General features: G+C 50.1%; 1 protein-coding gene across 1 annotated transcript in view; it reads left to right on the top strand.

The window, feature by feature from the left end:
• LAMB2 (laminin subunit beta 2) overlaps positions 1–21,443 on the top strand; it is a 59,660-nt gene that overhangs the window by 19,552 nt on the left and 18,665 nt on the right. The window contains exons 8-21 of the mRNA XM_084840566.1: positions 158–278; positions 1,235–1,423; positions 3,522–3,701; positions 6,375–6,487; positions 6,569–6,648; positions 7,451–7,586; positions 10,068–10,226; positions 12,952–13,079; positions 14,991–15,111; positions 15,243–15,435; positions 16,338–16,481; positions 18,187–18,418; positions 19,849–20,012; positions 20,301–20,525. Coding sequence (XP_084696692.1) covers positions 158–278; positions 1,235–1,423; positions 3,522–3,701; positions 6,375–6,487; positions 6,569–6,648; positions 7,451–7,586; positions 10,068–10,226; positions 12,952–13,079; positions 14,991–15,111; positions 15,243–15,435; positions 16,338–16,481; positions 18,187–18,418; positions 19,849–20,012; positions 20,301–20,525 — 2,185 coding nt within the window. The remainder of the gene's footprint in view (positions 1–157; positions 279–1,234; positions 1,424–3,521; positions 3,702–6,374; positions 6,488–6,568; positions 6,649–7,450; positions 7,587–10,067; positions 10,227–12,951; positions 13,080–14,990; positions 15,112–15,242; positions 15,436–16,337; positions 16,482–18,186; positions 18,419–19,848; positions 20,013–20,300; positions 20,526–21,443) is intronic.

Below are 21,443 nucleotides of genomic sequence, written 5' to 3'. Positions count from 1 at the left end.
GGCACCGTGGGCTAGGGTGAGGCGTACCCCTGACTTGCCATTAGTAGGGTATACCGTGTACAGTCTGGAGACCTGAGAACACACACAGGCTCATGGGCAGTGGCTCCCATTCACCGTGGGTGGGCCTGCATTGTGCCCCTTGTCTCTTCACCAACAGGTGCACGGCCGCTGCGTCTGCAAGCACAACACCAAAGGGCTGAACTGTGAGGAGTGTGACAGCTTCCACCACGAGCTGCCCTGGCGCCCAGCTGAGGGGCGCCGCACCAATGCCTGCAAGAGTGAGTGTCCAAGGGGGCCCTGGGGGACCAGTGAAGCTGGGCAGAAGGATAGTGCCTCCAGAGGCCAAGCTGAGATGAAGAGCTACCGAGTTGGGAGGGCAGAGGTGTTCGGAAGGGCTACTGAGTTGGGAGGGCAGAGATGTTCGGAAGGGCTACCGAGTTGGGAGGGCAGAGGTGTTTGGAAGGGCTACCCAGTTGGGAGGGCAGAGGTGTTTGGAAGGGCTACCCAGTTGGGAGGGCAGAGGTGTTTGGAAGGGCTACCCAGTTGGGAGGGCAGAGGTGTTTGGAAGGGCTACCCAGTTGGGAGGGCAGAGGTGTTTGGAAGGGCTACCCAGTTGGGAGGGCAGAGGTGTTTGGAAGGGCTGCCCAGTTGGGAGGGCAGAGGTGTTCGGAAGGGCTGCCCAGTTGGGAGGGCAGAGGTGTTCGGAAGGGCTGCCCAGTTGGGAGGGCAGAGGTGTTCGGAAGGGCTGCCCAGTTGGGAGGGCAGAGGTGTTCGGAAGGGCTGCCCAGTTGGGAGGGCAGAGGTGTTCGGAAGGGCTGCCCAGTTGGGAGGGCAGAGGTGTTCGGAAGGGCTGCCCAGTTGGGAGGGCAGAGGTGTTTGGAAGGGCAGAGGTGTTTGGAAGGGCTGCCCAGTTGGGAGGGCAGAGGTATGGAAGGGCTGCCCAGTTGGGAGGACAGTGATGTTCGGAAGTAGTAAGTACCCTCCCAACACGTGCATATGGTAGTGCAGGGGAGCACAGCCTCAGGCCTCAGGTCAAAAACAGCCTTCTGAGGTTTCCCAGAAGGCCACACCCCTTTCCCTTGCCCTGAGCCACCAACAGTTTGGTGGTTCCCCAGCATTGTGCACTTGTCTTTTGGTTGCTGATTCGGATGATGGGGAGGGGTATTGTTGAAGAGGGGGTTTGGACACAGGCGCACAGGCAAGGATGTTGGCAGCCCTTACTGTCTCTCCGCAGAGTGCAACTGCAACGAGCACTCGCACCGGTGCCACTTCGACATGGCCGTGTACCTGGCCACGGGCAATGCCAGCGGCGGGGTCTGTGACGAGTGCCAACACAACACCATGGGCCGCCACTGCCAGCTCTGCAAGCCCTTCTACTACAAAGACCCCACCAAGGACATCCGGGACCCCAGCGTGTGCCGTGGTGAGGGCATGCCGAGGGCAGGGCAGGGCAGGGCAGGGCAGGTGGGAAATGGGGCTAGGCGGGGTCTGCGTGCTGGCAGGGGTGGAAGGAGTCTCTCAAGGAGAGGCTCCCATCTCTCAGTGCTGGGAAAGTAGTGTTGGGGGGTTGGGAGGATGCAGCAGCAGGCCCCGAGTGTGTTGAAGGTACCAAGGCCTCGCTTGCCCCTGGAATGATGAAGCATTCCCCCATTTAGTCTCTCTTTGACAGTGAACCCTTGAGACTTGTGTTTCAGACTAGTTTGAACCATAAGAACATAAGAAGGGTCGTGCTGGGTCAGAACAGGGTCCATCCAGTCTAGCATTCTGTTCACATAGTGGCCAGCCAGCTGTCGACCAGGAACCCGCAAGCAGGGCATGAGCGCAACAGCACCCTCCTGCCCATGTTCCTCAGCAACGGATGTACATAGGCTCCCTGCCTCTGGTACTGGAGGTAGCACAGAGCCATCAAGACTAGAAGCCGTTGATCGCCTTCGCCTCCAGGAATTTGTCCAACCCCCTTTTAAAGCCATCCAAATTGGTGGCCATCACTACATCCTGTGGTAGTGACTTCCATAGCTTAACTACACTCTGTATGAAGAAGTCCTTCCTTTTATCTGTCCTGAATCTCCCACCACTCAGCTTCATGGGATGACCCCGGGTTCTAGTATTTTGGGAGAGGGAGGAAAATGTCTCCCTATCCACATTCTCCACACCATGCATAATTTTGTAGACCTCTGTCATGTCTCCTCTTACCCTCCTTTTTTCCATGCAAAGTCCCTGATCCTTTATTTCCTCGTCAACATCTTTCTAAAGGTAGCAGGGTGCATTTGAGCGAGACAGAACTGCTAAACTCCCTGGTTAATGGCTGGTTTTGTCCACTATCTCAGCACTGTCATCAAGGGTAGGCATGGTTGCTCAGAACCCACATCCCAGCAGGAACCCCCTGACAAAAGCCCACTGGGCTTGCTGCTCCTCTTCACCCTTGCAACCTGCTTGTTCCCTCTGTTTGTTCACCTGCCTCTCATTACCTGCTTGCTCCCTGGCTCCCTGCCTGTCAAGCAAGCCAGTGGCTGCAATGCTGAGAAAGCGGATGAGGCGCCAGAGCAGCTGGTGACAATGGCGATGACAAGGTCGACTCACTGAGGGAGGGGGCCCATTGAGGAGGCCTCGCCCAAGGGCCTTTGAAAACCTGGACCTGGCATTGTTCTATCTAATGTCCATAGCATGCAAAGTATATTGGTGTGTGGGCCACTTGCAGGGTTTTAAAACACCCCTGGCTGGGAGGTAGCCTTGGCACATTCCCCTGAAGGCACAAGGCTCTGCTGTTCAACACCAGCGCATACTCTTAAATGAGGATCTGCCAGGGTTGAAAGTCTAGACTCTGATTTCAGAGGCTAAACGAGATCCTCCAAAACCCAAATCTTCTTTATTGTACATTTCCTGGGACTTCTTTCACTGTCTGCCTTCAGGCTGGTTGCCTTTGAACAGAGTGCTCTTCACTGCTGAGCTAGCAGAGGCTGTCTCTGTGTGGCATACAATTCAGCAAAACGTACTGAGATTAAGGTTGCTTCCAGACAGAGGGCTGAAAAGGCATTCAGTGTGCTGCTATTCCATCTTTTTTCCTTAATGGATTTTTCCTGGTAAGCAAAAAGGCGGAAGCAGCAGTGGGAAAGCATGGAAGGGCAACAAATTGAAGACAACATTGTCTGGACCCTCCATAAAATTCTGTGAATGAGGCGGAGAGATTGCATAATAAAAGCCTTGTCTCAAAGCAGTCTATAGGGAAAGGTTTCCAGGCAGGCTTGAGGACTAGTACCCCTTAAAAAAAAAAAAAAATTAAGTTGTGCCAAGCCCAGGTTCTTAATCATACTGGACCAGCCTATCCAAGAAGGGAATAGAACTTTCCCATTAGCAGTAGTGTTAACTTAACAGAAAGTGGTGGGTTTTTTCTTCTTCCCAAGTTAGATTGGTGTGGGGGAATTAGTTTTAGGTGTTCCCAGTGGCCTCTTTTTGCAGCTTGAATTGTGGGATGTGTTCAGTGTGCACTTTTGACACCCACCCTTTTCCTCTCTGCCCTGCAGCTTGTGACTGTGACCCTGATGGCACATTAGATGGTGGTGTGTGTGACACGCATGATGACCCGACCCTCGGACTGATTGCTGGGCAGTGTCGCTGCAAGGAGCACGTCCAGGGTGCACGCTGCGACAAGTGCAAGCCCGGCTTCTTTGGAATGAGCGTGGAAAACCCGCAAGGCTGCCAGCGTAGGTACCCTCGCCCCTGAGGAGTTGGGCTAGAATTACCATCACCCAGGCAACATGGTCAATGGCTGTGCTGACTGGGAATGATGGGAGTTGTAGTCCAGCATATTTGGAGGGTGCCAGATTGGGAAAGGCTGGATAATTTATCACTCAAATACTGCAAGTGTGCTTCTGAATCCCAGTACTTTGCTTGTTTGCCATGCTCACTGTAGGCCTGTACAGTGTCATCCAGGTGTTTGTGTATATTCAGTGCATGGAGACGGGTGTGGACCATATTCATTATCCCTGCCCCCAATCTCCAATGTATGGAGGTTTGAACAAGTCCAATGTGCTCCATACAAGCTCTACAGGCATAGACTCTGTATATGTGATGGGGAACCCTACAAAATGTAGGCTCCCCTGTCATTCAGAGAGAGCCTACACAGCCTGTCTAACCATTGGATGTACACATGGGTTATTTATGACATTGCCACAGGGTCTCCCTGACAAGACCTAGTCTGGCTTCAGCAGGGTTGCTGCCCTAAGAACAGAAGGAGAGCCCTGCTGGATCAGACCCAGGGTCCACTAGTCCAGCACTCTGCTCACGCAGTGGCCAACCAGCTGCCCACAGGAAACCCACAAGCAGGACCTGAGTGCCACAGCACCCTCCCGCCCTTGTTCCCCAGCAGCTGGTGTACATAGGCACACTGCTACGTCTGACATGGGACGTAGCCCATAGCCACCGATAGCTTTCTCCTTCATGGATTTGTCCAAACCCCTCTTAAAGCCATCCAAATTGGTGGCCATCACCATGTTTTGTGGTAGCGAATTCCATAGCTTAGCTATGCGCTGTGCAAAGAGGCCCGTCCTCGTACCTGCCCTGAATCTCTCTGCAGCCAGCAGCTGGGCCTGCCCAGTTCCCCTTCCAAGATATGCGCAGCTGCCATTGCCCCTCCAGCAAAAGGCACAGTTGTGGGTGGGCTTCTGCAATGCCTTTTTCAACGTGACGGAACATCTGCTTTAGCCACCGCGGCGGGGCGCGTGCAGCAGCATCCCCTGACCTGGCGGCCTCCAAAGGTGTTGGGCTGCAACTCCCATTGTCCCCAGACAGCCCACAGCCATTGGCCTTGCTGGCTGGAAATGACGGGAGTACTAGCCCCATATATCTGGAAGCCAACAGGTTGGGGAATGCTGGGGTCGAGTGTGGGACTCCACCTGAGGAGACCCAGGTTCAAATTCCCATTCAACCACGAAATGCACTGGGAAACCTTCAGCCTGTGTCTCTCAGGGTGAAGTCAGGCAAAACGTTAAATGTTTGATGAGCTTTGTGTCTCTTAAAATAGCAGCTGGGGGAGGCTTTCATTGGGGAACGTGCCACAGGGAGAAAGGCTGATGCCCTCCTCTGGGGGTGGGGGGCGGGCGGCTGCAGCTGCTTTTTTTTTTTGAGATATGCAAATGCAGCAGAGGCTGGAGGTCCATCTGTCAGGGCTGCTGTAGTTGCATCCTGCATTGCAGATCCTGCATTGACCAGGGTGGGGTGGGGTTGGACCTGAGAAGGGGAGGGCAGAAGGTAGATCTCCAGATGTTGTGGACTTTGACTTCCAGAAGCCCCTGCCAGCATGGCCAATGGTCAGGAATTCTGGGAGTTGAAGTCCACAGTATCTGGAGATCTACTTTCTGCCCACTAGAGGACCTTCTGACTCTTGTCATGACATGATTCTATGATTCTCAGTGTGATCTCGCATTTCATGTGGCATCTCATTTGGCGTGCAGACTAACTTCCTTTGCAGGGCCGTTGTGAGGATGAAATGGGATAACCCCTCCCTCCCATGTGCACCATCCTCTGCTCCTAGACGAAGGCTGAAATACAAACAGAATAAAAGTTGATGCATTATTTCTGAGTCCCAAGGATATTACCTTGTTTGATTTTGATAATTAAACCAAAGTGGCAGACATTTCAGTTTTTCCTCAAAATGTCCTTCCCCACCCTGGCTGTAGAAGCAAAAACTCTGGGCCTCTAATAAAGTGTTCCCCACATTTCTAATGGCTGGAAATCGGAGGCATATTTCACTCTTAAACCAAAAAAGTTTACTTTTAGAGGAAGGTGTATACATAAGACCAGCCCCCAGAAGAGCCCCCCTCCCCTAGGTTTCCATATCGGTCACTGTTCTCAGTGTACTTAAAGGAGGCAAGTCCAGAACAGTGACTCATGAAGAGAGGTGACTGGCCATCTCCTCCGAGGGATCGCACCGACCTCCAATAACACACGACACAGGGATGGGGCAGCATTGTGCACCCAGTCAGCACAGCCTGATTGGGAAAAGAGGTAAACCCAGAGCGTGATGTTGTGCGGATGCGGCAGGCATCCTCCCATTTGCAATGGTACTTCAAGCTCACCGGAGCCTTTAATTTAATGAACTTTGGCACACTAGCGGGTTCCGCCTCAGCACACAGTTTGGGAATTGTTATTCCGACCTTTCCACCGCCTCTTCGATCTTCGCCGTGGGTTCTTACTGGTGACATACCAAGCAGCACAGTGAATAAGACCATACAGGACGGGACTTGGCGTGGTTGGCTGTCAGGTATCGGCGATGTCATGAAGCTATGCCAGGCAGGGGCACACTGGTCTGGCCAGTGCCAACACTGGAAAATCCCCAGGGGTGTAGGTGATCTTGCCATGTTTGTTGGATCCACCAGGTTGCCAGTGTGACCCACGAGGGACTGTGCAGGATGGGCCCCAGTGCGATGCCATCACAGGCGACTGCTTCTGCAAACGGCTGGTGACCGGTCACAGCTGTAACCAGTGCCTGGTGAGTACCAGGCAGTCCTGCTTTGGCCCCTTGCTCTTGCTTTTCGTCGCCTGGCCTAATGTCCGCTTCGTTTCTTTTCAGCCTGAACACTGGGCTCTGAGCCCTGACCTGCATGGCTGCCGGCCTTGTGACTGCGATGTTGGGGGTGCCCACGACAACCAGTAAGGAGGCTGCAGAGGGTGTTCTGTGTGTGCCAGGGTGGGGGGCTGAGAAAGGAGGAGATGTGAGCAGGAGCCCAACAAGGCGGCATGTGGGGGGTTTACAAATTGGCTCGGAAACCAGCTACAGCAACATGTGGGTCGCATGTGCCCCTCCCCGCGGCCTTTTCTGCGACCCCAGTTGCCATACCACCAAATTTCAGCAGTGTGGCAGCTGGGAAAAAACCCTTTAAAAGGAAAATTGTCCATTCACTGCCAAATCTTGGTGATGCGATGGCGGCAAAATGGGGCTACTTTAATGCAAACATTTGCTTTACATTTCAGCGGTGGGGCAAGTTGGGGCAGGGTAGCAACCCCATTGGAGATCAGGAGGGTAATGTGGCTCCCTGACCCCTGGAAGATGCCCACCCCAGATCTCGGGCACCTGCGTGAAAAGAACCGATATGGGGTGGCGGGTGGGGAGAATAGTGTGGCTGAACCTATAGTCACAAAGGAGCAAATTCCTTTGCGAGGAGAAGCGCGGTGGGTAAGAGAGAGAACCCTGCCCTCCTTTGTATTTACTCCGTTAATTACTTACACCCTGCCACTGTTCTTTTGCAGACCTCAAAGCAGCATGCCTGGGATTCCCAGGCATTCTGCCATCCAGGCAGTGACCAGGCCTGAACCTGCTTAGCTTCAGCAAGGCTCCAGCCTCCCTGTGCCTCCAGACCAGAGTGCTTTGGGTTGGCAGCCGGGGATGCAGGCAGGCCCAGTCTCCTGTGCTAGCACCGTCCACCTTCCTTCAGTCTGTTCTTCCTTGCTGCAGGTGCGCCAAAGAAACAGGGCAATGCCGGTGCCGCAGCCACATGATGGGCAGGCAGTGCGGCCAAGTGCAGGCGGGCTACTATCGTATTGCGCTGGATCATTACGCCTATGAGGCTGAAGAGGCACGACTTCGCCAGGTGAGGGAAGGGCCAGGGGGAGGATGAGCCACTGGTGGGCAATGTTGGGAATGGCCAGCTAGCAGTTCATTGTTTCCTTGGCCGTGAGCCTGAGGTTTGCTGCTGGGTGGAGCCAGTGTGCCAAGCGGCATTACTGTCCACGCCAAGTTGATCTGGGCAGTGGAGGCTGGTGGTTCCAATTTCGGTGGGGCTGTGAATCCAGTCTGGGTTTTAGTCAGAACCAGGTAGACCGCCAAAGGAACTGTCCAAGGTGCTGAACCTTTGCGTGTGGGGGGATTCAGAACCTTGGATAGCTCCTTTAGCATTCTGGCTGGTTCTGAATGAAATCCAGATTGGATTCACAGCCCCGCTGAAATCAGAGCCACCAGCCTCCACTGGGTGCGAGGGATCAGTGGTGCAGTGGAGCCAGGGCTTGAGGGGCCCAGCAGCAGCGCTTCTTGCCTTAGCATGGATTCTCACATGTCATCCCCCCCCCCCATTCCCTGTTCCCTCTGAGTTTAATTGCTGTTCACATACTAGCTGGGGGAAATGAATTTTCCCAGCAACAATACATTGTTCCCTGTAATGCAAAGTATTTTGGGGTGGCCTGGTCTTAAATGAGCAATTGAGACCCTTCAGCTTTGCAAAAGACCTACTCCTGGTGGAGATGAAAACTTCTAGAACTGGACTGTTGATATAGATCAGTACAGCTGCCTGGCGATGGGGACTTTCAGGACGAGTGCCTGCACTTCAGAATTTACCATTGCACCACTTCAAGTGATCCAGTAAGGATAAGAAGCAGGGGAAGGAAACCAGGAGTCAAAGCTAACTTGGAAGTTATTATTTATTTAATTTAATTTAATTTATTTAAAATATTTCTTGGCCGCCTTTCAGGGCACAAGTCCTCCCAAGGCAGCTTTCGACAATAAAATACATAAAAACAATTAAAATATTAAAAGTGATAAAAATATAAAAACAACAGTATAAAACCAACAACGATGTTAACAGCAGCAACAGCAACAATAGCAGTCATATCAATAAAAGGCCAAGGTAAAAAAATGTTTTCAAGGCCTCCTTAAAAGTCTGCAATGACAGAGCATGGCGGACCTCCGATGGCAACTTGTTCCAAAGACGTGGGGCCAGTGCAGAGAAGGCCCTCTGACATATGGTCACCCGCCTGACTGCTGTCACAGGTGGCCAAATGAGAAAAGCCTCTCTTTTTGATCTTAAAGTGCAGGCAGGCTGATATGGGTGTAGGTGGCCCTTCAAATAACTTGGTCCCAAACTATTTAAGGCTTTAAAGGTCAAAAACAGCACTTTGAATTGGGCTCGAAAACACACCGGTAACGAGTGCAGCTGGCACAGTATAGGTGTTACATGATCAAATCGCTTTGCCCCCACCTATACTCAGGTGGCTGCATTCTGCACAAGCTGGAAGGGCCTGTTTAACCAGCCTTAGCTCCCTGCTGTGTATACGGGCAAAATAAGGGCGAAACTAGGTGCAACATGAATTGTGTGAATGGAGTTAACATGCATGTTTTTGTGTTACATAAATGCCAGCTGTGGGAAAGCCTAATCAGGCTCAGAACATGGGAGTCAGGAAGTTTAAACTCTTTTCCTGCGCTGATCCTGAGCACAAAACTGTTCAGTATATCAGCTTTAGAGAGGTAGTTTTTGTCAGGATGAGACAGTGATGTAGGGAAGAAGGGTTTTGATTTGTTAAGCACTGGGAAATGTTTTGGGACAAGCTCAGCCTGTACAACATTTCCCTGCCATGTTAAAGATGAGGAGCCTGTCATAAAAAAAGAGATGGCATCCCTAAATCAGTGCCACAAACATGGCTGAATACAAAGGGATTCACACCCAAAGCTTTTCTACATGAGGCTGTTAATTGGATGTTAATCCTCTGTTTCTCCTTTCGGTTTTGTCGCAGAATTGAGATCCAAGCACTACACTAGCAGCATTTTGTTTCCTGCTTTTCCAGTATATAACCTCTGGGTGGCACTATGGTATAGCAGTATAGTGCAAATACACAAGTGAAAAAGCATTTTCTTTCAGTTTTACGATACTGTACTTTCCCTACTCTAAAAAAAAATTGCCAAAAGTGCTCCTTAGACACAGAAGCGAAACTGGAGGGTCACAACATCATCTAAAGAGCCCATAAACAATCATGAGTAGGGAATGACACATGCACAATACACGCCTCATGTAGAAAAGCCCCTAGTCTTTTAAGAGTTAAGCACTCAAAAGTCCTCTACTTCAATGGATGACAGTTTTGCTTTCTCACACTTGCGTATTTTTCAAAGCTCAAGGTCCTTCTGTCCCTGATATGCGACTCTGGTCCACATTTTGTTAAGTTCTCATCAAAAAGCAAACTGAATAAAATCCTTGTCCAGTAGACAAGTGGCACTGGGCTGTTGATCCTTCACTGCTATGCTTGCTGAGTGCTCAGGGTGTTTTCTTGAGGAAGGGGCCATGTCTTACTGCTCTCTCTGTTGGCAGGGGGCTGAAGTTATGGAGCGAGTGCACCTCACAGGCCGCCCAGTCACATGGACAGGGCTTGGGTTTGCACGAGTGTTGGAGGGCAGCGTGGTGGAGTTCCAGATCAACAATGTGCCCTTCTCTGTGGAGTATGACATACTGCTGCGCTACGAGCCTCAGGTGCCCCCGTTTTGGTCTTACCATCCTAGTACCTCTTCCCCACACCCACCTCTGTATTACAGCTGAAATAAGTAAATTGGGGACATACGACTTTTTTGAATTCCAGCCTATATTGCCCCTGCAGTGGGCGTTGAACGCTTAGGTTAGAGGTGCCAAGATAGTGATAAATCAGGTTTACTTACAAGAAGTACGTTACTGGGTAACTTACGGCACACAGGCGTACCCAGTGGTTGGATCAGACAGCGTCTCTGAACCCCGAGCCATCGAGTACAATGGGTCTTATACAATACATGTTAGCATTAGCAATAAGACAGCATAACAGCAGCACGCACCCCTAGCGTTCATTCCCAGCATAGACTAGAAGTGTTTGGTTCTCAGGCACAGCCACCTGTAGACAGACTTTGCTTCCCAGGCACATCAGAGATGAAGATTCTCCTCATTAGCAAGGATTGCACAAGAAGGCTGTTATCGGCCTTTTGACTCATCTGCACATGCTCAGAGGCTTCCTAGCATGGGAATTGCACCAATAATGAACTTAAGCAAGTATTATGGATCTCTAGGCCCCTCTAACACTACAAATGACTTGGCTACGCTCCTGGGGCCAATACATTACCTTCAAATTCCAGTTTGGAATATATAAATCTAGGTGTCAAACTTATAAATGAAAGGTTCAGATTTTTACTTGAAGTACAGAATAAGTATGTCTTAGGAGAATAAACATATATTAATACTTACATGTCAGTGACAACTTAAGATTCTTCAAGAAATCATGCTTTTCAGTTTTAAAAACAACAACAACAACAACCCCAATTATGGCTTTTGAGAATCTGAGGTCTTCACTTGCAGCTCCAGGAAATGTGAACTTTAAAATAGTTTGGAATTTTCTTTCAGCTTTGCCCTTAGTTCCCAAATCTTCCAAGTCTCCTCTGGACCACTCGTGTATTCTGGTTTCCCCTGATGCTTTATCTTGCCCCACTCAGTGTTTCTTCACTCAGGGAAAGGCCGTGGCTCAGTGGTAGAGCACCTGCTTTGCATGCAGAAGGTACCAAGTTCAATCCCTGGCATCTCCAGGTAGGGCTCGAAAAACTCCTGCCTGAAACCCTGGAGAGCTGCTGCCACTCAGTAGGCCTGTTCACACAACACACTAACCCACACTCAGTGGTTGAGTGTGGGTTGTTTTGAACCATGAGTTGTTTGTTGAACCATGTGTTAGCATGTTGTCTGAATGTAGTACCTTTTCCGCAAGGTGGATTATCGTGTTGTCTGAATGCAGCCAGGATGGCTTGTTAACCACCCTGAACAACCCAACAACAAACCATGGGCTCTCAAGGTGGCTTGTTCAAGAAAATAAGCCACACTGCATGGTTAACAAGCCACCCTGGCTGTGTTCAGACAACATGATAACCCGTGGTTCAACAAACAACCCACAGTTCAAAATAACCCACACTCACCTAGTGTGGGTTAGCATGTTATGTGACCAGCCCCAGTGTCAACCGTACTGGGCTAGACAGACCAGTGGTCTGACTCCATATAAGGCAGCTGCCTATGCTCCCCTTCTCTACTCCGATGTGCGCTATCTGAACCTAAGATGATCAGCTTTTTTTATTTTTACTGGCCCTATTCCTGTGGCTTTAACAGCAACCTGCCATATGAAAATTAAGGAGGGGAACCCTTTCCCATCACTTCATGTCCATGCTGTGGTCTGCTGATTTTTTTTCCTGGAAGGTTTCTGTTAAAGGCACAGGCACAAGGCTGGGAAAAACAGTTGGCAATCCTTATTAGGGTCCTCTGCAGCATCTACTGCAGCTGAATGCGACTCCAGATCAGGGAGGCCACATTAATATTGGTCAGCTCATCCTCAATAGCCTGCATAGGTCTGTCACGTGTGCTTTCCTCCCCACTCTCTCATCCATTTTCCCCACCTCTGAAAAGGAATTTGACGTCCTCTTTTACTCTTGGTTAAAAATGTGGGGGCTCAGAGATACAGTGGCCAGATGCAAAAAAAGAGGAAAGGGCTCCTGCACCTTTAATGATTGTGTAGAAGAGAAGGTTTCAGCAGGTGTCACTTGTCATGCAAGGCACACCTGCTGAAATTCCCTCGTCTACACAACCATTAAAGGTGCAGGAGCCCTTTCCTCTTTTTTGCATCTGGCCACCCTACTTGGAATGTTTGTTTGTTTTGCAAATTAGAGCAGTCTCTAGGTAAAGAGGGAAAAGTGGCAGTCCTATCCCAGCCTTTCATAGAAAATTGACCTGGTCCATTTAGCCAGGGTAAAAAAAGAGAAGCCCAGAATGTAGATTTGCACTGGGAGTCTTAAAAGAAACAAATGCCTTTGGCTGGCACTGCCCTTACAGAAACCCTCCCACCTATAGCCTGCCCTGCTGTGTTGATGGTCTCCTTCCTCATGTCTGATGTGTTGAATCCCTTCAGCCCGCAGTGTGTGGGGACATACAGCTTCTTCATCCATACACTGTCCTGACCTGAGAGACCTCAACTTTAAGCACCATCTCTGAGGTAGCACCATCTTAACCTTGACCTTAAAATCTGCCTCTGAGGCACTGCCATCTTACCCTTAATGCGAGAGACCTTGACCTTAAAAAACTGTCTCTGAGGCGGCACTATCTTATTTTGCTTGGCTGGCTTCCCGCAGGCATTTCTTGACCCTATGCCCTATCCAGGTATGCTGCCCCATGAGCAATGCCATAAACTCTCCTCTCCTTTCAGCTGCCAGGAAAATGGGAGGAGGTGAAGGTGTCTGTGGTGCGTCCTGGGCCTATCCCCACCAGCAGCCCATGTGGAAACACCATCCCTGCTGACGACTTGATGTCCACAGCTCTGCCACCCACATCTCGGTGAGTGCTAAGAAACCAAGAATGACAGTGTTATCCTATACATATCTACTCAGACATGTCCCACTGAATTCAGTGGGATTTATTCCCAGGTAAGTATGGATAGGATTGTAACCATAGTTGCATGTTGATTTTGTAGGTGAGAAAATGTATCTCACTCTGGGGGGGAAGGGCTATGGGTTTTAAGAAATACCCAAACAGTATCAGGACCAGTCCGGGCGACATCCTGGATGCTTTAAAGATATCCATATCGTGTGTGTGTGTGTGTGTGTGTGTATTCTCTTGGTGCCAGATAAAGGGCAACTTTAAATGTGCATACATTTACATGAATTAAGAGGTTCATAGCAGTGTGCATTCTTTTTTTCTTAAAAACAAAACAATTCCTACATGACTGACACTGAAGAATTGTGCCACACAAAAGAAATGCAAATTAAGTCTTTTTTTGCATTCTTTTTCCTTGGCATAATTTATTCTGTTTCCAAGACTGATATTTTCAAAATCAGGCTCTCTTTGACAGCATGAAAATGGTTTAACAAGGTAATAGATGTCCATAAGTGGAAGTAATTGGGGTGGGGTGAGGGGGGAAAAAAAGCCTAGTGGTTGGAGGTGAGCAGGCAGCAAGTAGCCATGGATGATACTCAAGGCCCAACAAGATTTCCCAGAAGTCATGCACAGCGATGTTCTTCCTGACCTTCTCCAGACCCTGCATTTCTAAGCGTCTGTCTGTAATCATGAGGACTAGAAAATTTTTCAGAAGAATCACAATACAATTTTTTGGGGCAGTATATCAGTGGACATGTGGAATTCACAGTAACTCTCACATGTGCAAATGAGCAGTAGCAGAGATTCTTTTCCTCTTTCCCCCACCCCATGAGTGCCTAGACAGAGTGATACTGAAGTCTTTCTATCACCAGGGCTCCATCTGTATGGCACCACTTTGACCCCCCACCCCGTTGCAACTGCGCAGCAGTGTGGCTTTGAATCAGCAAGCCCTGCAATACACTTGCAATGTTCTGCGTGCTTCCCTAACAGACTCGCTGTGCCCTTTTTTTGCTACTATACTGAAATGCGCAGCTGTGCAGTCTGTGAGTGTGGGGGCATGAGACTTCAGTGGCTGTTTTGTATTTGAGGGGCTCTGCTGTGTCTTTCCATCCCTTTTTAGGTAAAAAGTGGGTGTTTTGTGCTCCTTCATTTCCACACCATCAGTTTGTCAGTTCCCCAGCCTGAGACACTCGTGATGGTTCGCATTCACAAGCGTGAGCGGCACGTGCCTAGCCATCGCTCCAAAATGGTGGCCAGAGTGAAGTTGGTCCTCCCCCAAGACCACCCTCCCCGCCCCGCCCTTGGGCACTGAGTCCAAAAGCAACCGTTGCGAAGATACGAAGCTTCAAAAATGTGCGAAATTCAGTGATTAAATAACTGAAAACGCCTCTCTGTGCCTCTGTAACTGCGCAGCTGCGAAGGGATGGGGGGAATAAAGGGGCGTCACAGAGCGACGCAAGCACTACACATGCCCACCGCAAAATGCGAAGTCGGTTCAGGGAAGGGACAGATGGCCTGCAACTGCGGGGAAACCTGCAGCAACCCCCCCAAAATTGCAGCAAAACGCCACCTCGGAAATCCACAGTTTCCGGGAGAAAACCACGGATGGCTGCGAAGTGGTGACTGAGTCATCTATCACGAGGGACCTCGACTCACACCCGCCTCAGAGTAAAAGCTGGGTGTAGATGGGGCCCAGCAGGAGGCAGAGAAGGCTGTTTGGATGTGCCAGTCACGTAGCACTAGCGCTTGAGGCTGGGATAAGGGGTCCCTTTTCCCCCTTAGTGTTCAGGAAGATGCTGTAGACTCCACACGCTGTACAAATGGGGGTTGCTACGCTCCCCCTTGATATCAACTGGCCCTCCCTTTCTGCAGGTATGTAGTGCTTCCACAGCCCGTCTGTCTGGAGCAAGGGGTCAGCTACACCATCCGGGTGGAGTTCACCCGCTATGGAGGGCGCAAGCATTTGCAAGGCGCTGCAGTCCTGCTGGACTCCGTAAGTACTCAGAGGTGGAGCCCTGGCGCTTCCTGTAGGGAGAGAACTGTAGCCTGCGGGAGGAACCAGCCGCAAATGATACCGTGTCCCTGCCTCTCTCTCTCTCCCCTCTCATTTCCCTTCCTTCTCAGCTGGTACTGATGCCACGTTACTCCTCCCTGGAGATGTTCATTGCGGGAGATGCCGCCGCCATTTCCCGCAAGGAGACCTTCGAGCGCTACCGCTGTGCGCAACAGGCTCGGCCTGTGGGCAAGGCGCCCGCCCCGGAGCCATGTGCCAACTTGCTCACCAGTATGTCAGCCATCATCCACCAGGGGGCACTGCGTGAGTATTAAAACTGGCCCTGAGTGTTAAAAATTCCCTCTGCTCCACCCACACAAACCAGGACCAGGCAGGCCCTTTCACTTGCCCCTAGTGAACGAAGGGTCCAAGGACTGAGCCCAAAGCATGGTGGGATGGGAGAGACGGTTCCTGACACTCAAGCCAAGCGGAAAACAATTGCTCCTCCTCTGCACGTACAGCTGGGGCTCCCCCTGCCCAATAGATATGACATCTCCCCATCCTGTTCTGGGGTGGGGACTCTGGGGACACATTTTATCCTCCCTCACAGGCCTGGGGCCCATTTATAGGCAAGTGGGAGGGAGGAGCCTGCTCACTCATAGCTGTCCTGCGAGGACTGAGCTCCAGGGAATGAGTACCAAAGGCAAGGTCAGTAGACAACCCAAATGCAGACAGTTCCGGGGAAGAGGTGGGTTATCGGGGAACTACCAGGCAGGAGTTGTTGCACAGATGTTGCCCCAGAAGGCTTTTAAGCCTGAGTCTTCAGAGCCTCACCCAGACCACAGCTGCAGGCCTTTAGTGCTACCTGAGGAACTGTCTCCTTGTATACCTTTACTCATGAGGAAGCCCTGTTCCTCAGGCAGGCACTTCTGCAGCTGGCCAAGCCCAAACCTTTTGGCACCTGCATTCCCTAGGGCTAGGTGGCTGCCTCTGAATCCGAGAGGGTGCTGATTGTGCCTTGAGGGGAAGGGCTGATGGCTGTCTCCCCTGAGGGCCTGGTATCCCCCCCCCCCCTATTGGTCTTAAGGTTCCTCAGCGCAGGCAGGTCCTCCGTGATGTTTGGCTGGAGGGACTCCAGGTCATCCTCATAACAATAGCAAAAGGACACCATTTTCCTTTTTTCTTTTCCTTTTATTGCCTGCTACTCCCTCTGCCTTTGCCACCAGCCTGCCGGTGCAGCCCCCAGGGATCTCTGAGCTCCGAGTGCAACCCGGAGGGTGGGCAGTGCCAGTGCAAGCCTCATGTCATGGGCCGCCGCTGCGAACGCTGCTCCCCTGGCACCTTTGGCTTTGGGCCTGGTGGCTGCAAAGGTGAGTGAAGTTCAGGCTCGATGGCTGTCTCTCCCCTTACAACATCCATCTTTTTCTTTTTCAAGTATTGACCAGGGCCTGCTCAGCGACTCTGTTTCAGTCACTGCTAATGTAAATAGTTTACCAGGACAGAAGCATTTGGCCCCCATAGTCTTCCTGGATCCCCTTTTGGCAGATGGAGTGGAAACACGAAATTCTGTGGGGGCGGATAGCTGCCTGCAGGGGGCAGTGTGCAGGGAAAGGATTCAGCGCCCCCATCTCTCCTCAGTGTCGCCCTCTCCTAGAACTGCTCTCTGGAGGCTGAACTACACGTGAGGTTGGTCATGTGTTCAAACAAGTGTGCTTAACCTCTGGGCTGTTATTTTTGAGGAGAAAACAGCTGCAGCACTCTGAACCAGATCATGTGTTTGTGTGTGTGCGTGCTGGTTTTCTGCTGAAAATCACTCCCTCTTGGCTGCTTCTCTCCTCCCCAGCTCTCATGTGCTGTTGGTTGCAGACAGAACCTTCAAAGGCAAAAAGCCAGGTAGAGCTGATTTTCAGCAGAAAACTGGTGCAGGGCTCCCATCTGGATTGGGGCATTTCTGGATTGGGGCCCCCGCAGCATCTTGTTCTCCAAAATAAAAGTGGCAGGGTTACGCATGCTTGTTTAAATGTGTGGTTAACATCATGTGTCATCTGCCCCTAAAGCAGCTAGTAGCATGAGGGTACTTAGTCATGTGTTTGCACATGATGTATGGTGAGGGGCAGAACTTCCCTATGTAACTTGACTTTGTGGCCATACCTCATAGCCCTCAGTAGTTTTTAAAAACCACATACCGCTTATTTGAGCCATCTGAATTATTTTGCTAGACCGTTGTTGAGTATATTACCTGTGGAGCAATGAAGGATCCCTTAAGGGCTTTTCCATACTTGCACACTGTGTGTATGTGTGTGTGTGGCTTGTTTTCCTCCCGCATATTGTGCAGTATCCTGATATCTCTTCTCAAGGCAGCCCTTCTGGAATTGATACCATGTGGCATTTACCTAGTGCTTGTATGAAATGAAAGCAAATGTGCATTTGAATCATAGAATCATAGAATGGTCTTTGATTTATCTGAGTGCTCCTCACTGAATTTTTTTTTGTCCTGCCATTAAAACAAACCTCTACAAAAATTCAGCTTATCAGGTTCAGGAGAAGGGCATACAAACAAATCCATATCATGCAAAATAAGCACATTTCCCTGCTATGATTTATTTAACTGAATGAGAACAGAAGTTGAATCTTCTTGGCACAGACTATGAACCACCTACAGAATGAAATGGCACATACATGGGAAATGGCACATCATGAGTGGGTTTGGGGTATGAGGCATATGTAGAGCATTAAGTTTATGTTGAGAGGAGGAGCAGGAAAATCAGGGCCAGCCCTGCTATTAGGTAGAGTTGGGCAGCTGCCTCAGGCTGCTTATCCTGTGGGGTGGGAGTGGTGGTGGGGTGTTACAGAGCTGTGTGTCCACATGGCCCGTCTTGTCCCTCCTAAGCTAGCCTACTGTCCTCAGGAACAGTGGAGGAGACTGTCCTGTCACCAGCATTGAAGTACGATTCAACTGCCAGTATGACTGGCTTCTATACATGGAATTTGGGGGTGGGGCACTTCACCTCAGGCAGCAAAGTGTCTTGGGAAGGCCCTGATATCTGCATGACCTTTTATCCCCTCACTTTGCAGCGTGCCAGTGCAGTGGCAAAGGGTCCCTGAGCAGTTTCTGCAACAACTTCAATGGACAGTGCCCGTGCCGGCCAGGCGCCTTTGGGCCTCGTTGTGACCACTGCCAGCCTGGCCACTGGGGTTTCCCGAACTGCCGCCCGTGCCAATGCAACGGGCGCTCAGAGGAATGCGAGCCGCGGACAGGCAGCTGTTTGCACTGCCGAGGCCACACGGAAGGAGATCGATGCCAGAGGTGAGGGGGGAGCACTGGGGCATTTGGGGGCAGCTGAAGCAGGGGCACAAGATCACTTGATGTCCCAGCTGTGAGGTTCAAAGGTGAAGGCCTTGTGCTGGTAGCTTAACCTGATTGTGACCTACAGCAGCTCACATTAATGACTTGAACTAGTCTAGTTCTATACTAATGAACTAGTCCTGATGGCTCTGTGTTACCTCCAGTACCAGAGGCAGTGAACCTATGTGCACCAGTTGCTGGGGAACATGGGTGGGAGGGTGCTATTGCGCTCGTGTCCTGCTTGTGGGTTCCCAGTCGACAGCTGGTTGGCCACTGTGTGAACAGAGTGCTGGACTAGATGGACCCTTGGTCTGATCCAGCAGGGCTCTTCTTATGTTCTTGATCAATGTCCACACTGGTTGAACGCTGGTTTCCAATATTAGTAGGATACCACATTGGCCACTGTCTCAGGGCAGCCTACAGTAAAATAAAAAATGACTTAAAAATTCGCACAATAACACAAAAATGACAATAGAGCATAAAACAGCACGACAACATATGGCACAGATAAAATAGATAAATGTTATCACCTATTAAAAGGCCTGGGAAAACCAAAAAAAGGTATTTGCCTGGCATCAAAATGGCATCAGAGGAGGTGCAATGCAAGCCTCTCTACAAAGGGCTTCCTAAGGTAGGGTTCCATCACCGCAAAGGCTCTTTCCTGGTAGCCCCTGCCACACTATACCTGGCAGTGGCAGCTGGAGAAGGGCCTCCAAAGGAGAATGTAAGGTCAAAGAAGGTACAAATGGAGACAGGCAATCACTCAAGTGCCCCAAGGGGGTGGAAGGGCCTCTTAGGTATTCCTTTTCCAGTTTCATCATATGGTAATGACTTGTGTATTAACTTGTCACTAGATTAGTATATAATCTCTGTGCATTCTGTACCCCCTCCCTTCCCACCCTCAAGCTTCTGCCCCAAGGAAGCCTGGATTCTGTAATGTGAATAAATTATGCAAATCATTGACATTTGTATATATGCATAATTTGCATAATTCTTTTCAAGCAATTTTTTTTGCTCCCATGATCCTTCACCATTGGCTATGCTGGCTACAGCTGATGGGAGTTGTAGGCCAAAACATCTGGAGGGCCACAAGTTGCCCTCTCCCGCTCTAATCACTGGAAGCCCTTCCTAGCCCCCTATTTGTAGAGTCTTTCCTCATCCAATTCTAACCTGTTTTTCACACCCACAAGGGCTAGAAACTTGCATTAAAAATCAAGACATGTAGAATTCTCAGGCATTTATTTGTTTTCTGTGCCAGATGCGACATGCTACTGCTTTTAATACAACAATACCACAGATATTCAGAATGCATAAGCGCAGCCCCTTTTTTTATCTAACAATGACTTTCGGCAATGTGTTCATAAAAACCTCTCCCCTCTCCCCATCTGCAGCTGTGTGTCTGGATACTATGGGAACCCAGTGCTGGCCTCAGGTGGCCATTGCCGCCCCTGCCCCTGCCCAGAGGCACCTGGTTCCGGACGCTACTTTGCTGCTGCTTGCCATCAAGACAGCCGCTCTGGAACAGTCATGTGTAGCTGTCTCGCAGGCTATACAGGCAAGTCCATCTTTCTTCACGATGGTATGTCTTTGCGCACCTTGCAGAGTCCAGAGAGGGCTTGGGGTGCAAGCAGAGGGACAGGGTTCTAGAAAATACAAGCTGCGTCGGAAGGGTGGAACATGGCAGGAACCCACCTTATCGCCTCATGTCAGGGCAGGCTGTGCTGGGTTTCTGCAGTTATGCCCAGGAATCATTGTGGGCTGAAAAACCTGTGGCTGTAGTGAGTGTGTGTGTGTGTGTTCGGGAAGGCCATCCCATCGCAAATGACACCCTTGTTTTACATAGGCCCGCGCTGTGATGAGTGTGCTCCTGGTTACTATGGCAACCCTTGGCAAGCCAGAGGGCGATGCCAGCCTTGTGCGTGTAACAACAACATTGACGTGGCAGACCCAGCATCTTGTGATCGACGCACAGGCCAATGCCTGCGATGCCGCTACCACACTGAGGGGGACCAATGTCAGCACTGCCAAGGGGGCTTTTACGGCGATGCCACCCGACGCACCTGCCACCGTGAGTGTCTCCTGTGGAGAGTCTGTTTCTGCCAGAGTCCAGTGCCTGTTGCTCCTGTCGCTGCCCTCCTAGCCTTGGCCTTCTGTAAACTGGAGAGGATCGATTTCTCTGGCATTAAAAATATGTGTCTTTTGAAGGCCTGGAAGGTTCCTTAAGAATTGTCTCAAGCAGGGGTCCCCAACGTGGTGACTGCGGGTGCCTGCAAAATGTTTTAGATTTAAACATTTGTTTGTTTAATATACATACATGGATTTGTATGAAATGCATACAACTTTCTAGCAATTGCACATAAGCTTCAACAAAAGCAGACCAAATATCCAAATAAGTATCCATTTGAAGGTGGTGTCTATAGGCCATCTGTTCAAATACTGAAAGCATTGTAAGGTCCTCAATCCATTGCATTAGAGGATGTGAGTGTTTATCCTTCCAATGTTGTAATATCAGTCTTTTAGCTGTTGAAAGTGCACAGAGAATCCATTTATGCTGACTGTTGGTTAATTTCCATGAAGCAGTTAAATAATTTAAAAGAGGGTGTATATCAGTGAATATTAGAGACCGTTCCAGTCTCTAATATATCTGTTCCAGTCTCTAATATATCTCCAAAATATATCTGTGTAATAACCTCCCAACAAAAAGAAGCAACCATTGGGCATTGCCAAAACATATGTTTAAAAGAAACATTAGCTGTATTGCACCACCATCAACTAGCCGAATTAGACAATCCCATATTAAAGACACGTTTCATGTCTATTGGACACCACAATAAATGTTTTTGCTGAATAAGACGCTGCCTAAAATCCATAGACATGTCAGGGAGACACCAAAGCAGCAATCCACTGATTAGGCATTTTGTCATGTTACCCACAGCAGTTTCTCAAATGTGCCCACGGGTCCAAAAACAGTGAGGGCCCCTGGGCC

The sequence above is a fragment of the Heloderma suspectum genome, chromosome 2 (assembly GCF_057233095.1).
Source record: "Heloderma suspectum isolate Gila_16-S chromosome 2, 16-S_ref, whole genome shotgun sequence".
NCBI lineage: Eukaryota > Metazoa > Chordata > Lepidosauria > Squamata > Helodermatidae > Heloderma > Heloderma suspectum.
Note: the sequence above shows the minus strand (reverse complement) of the source record. Positions and strands in the feature narration are given on the sequence as shown.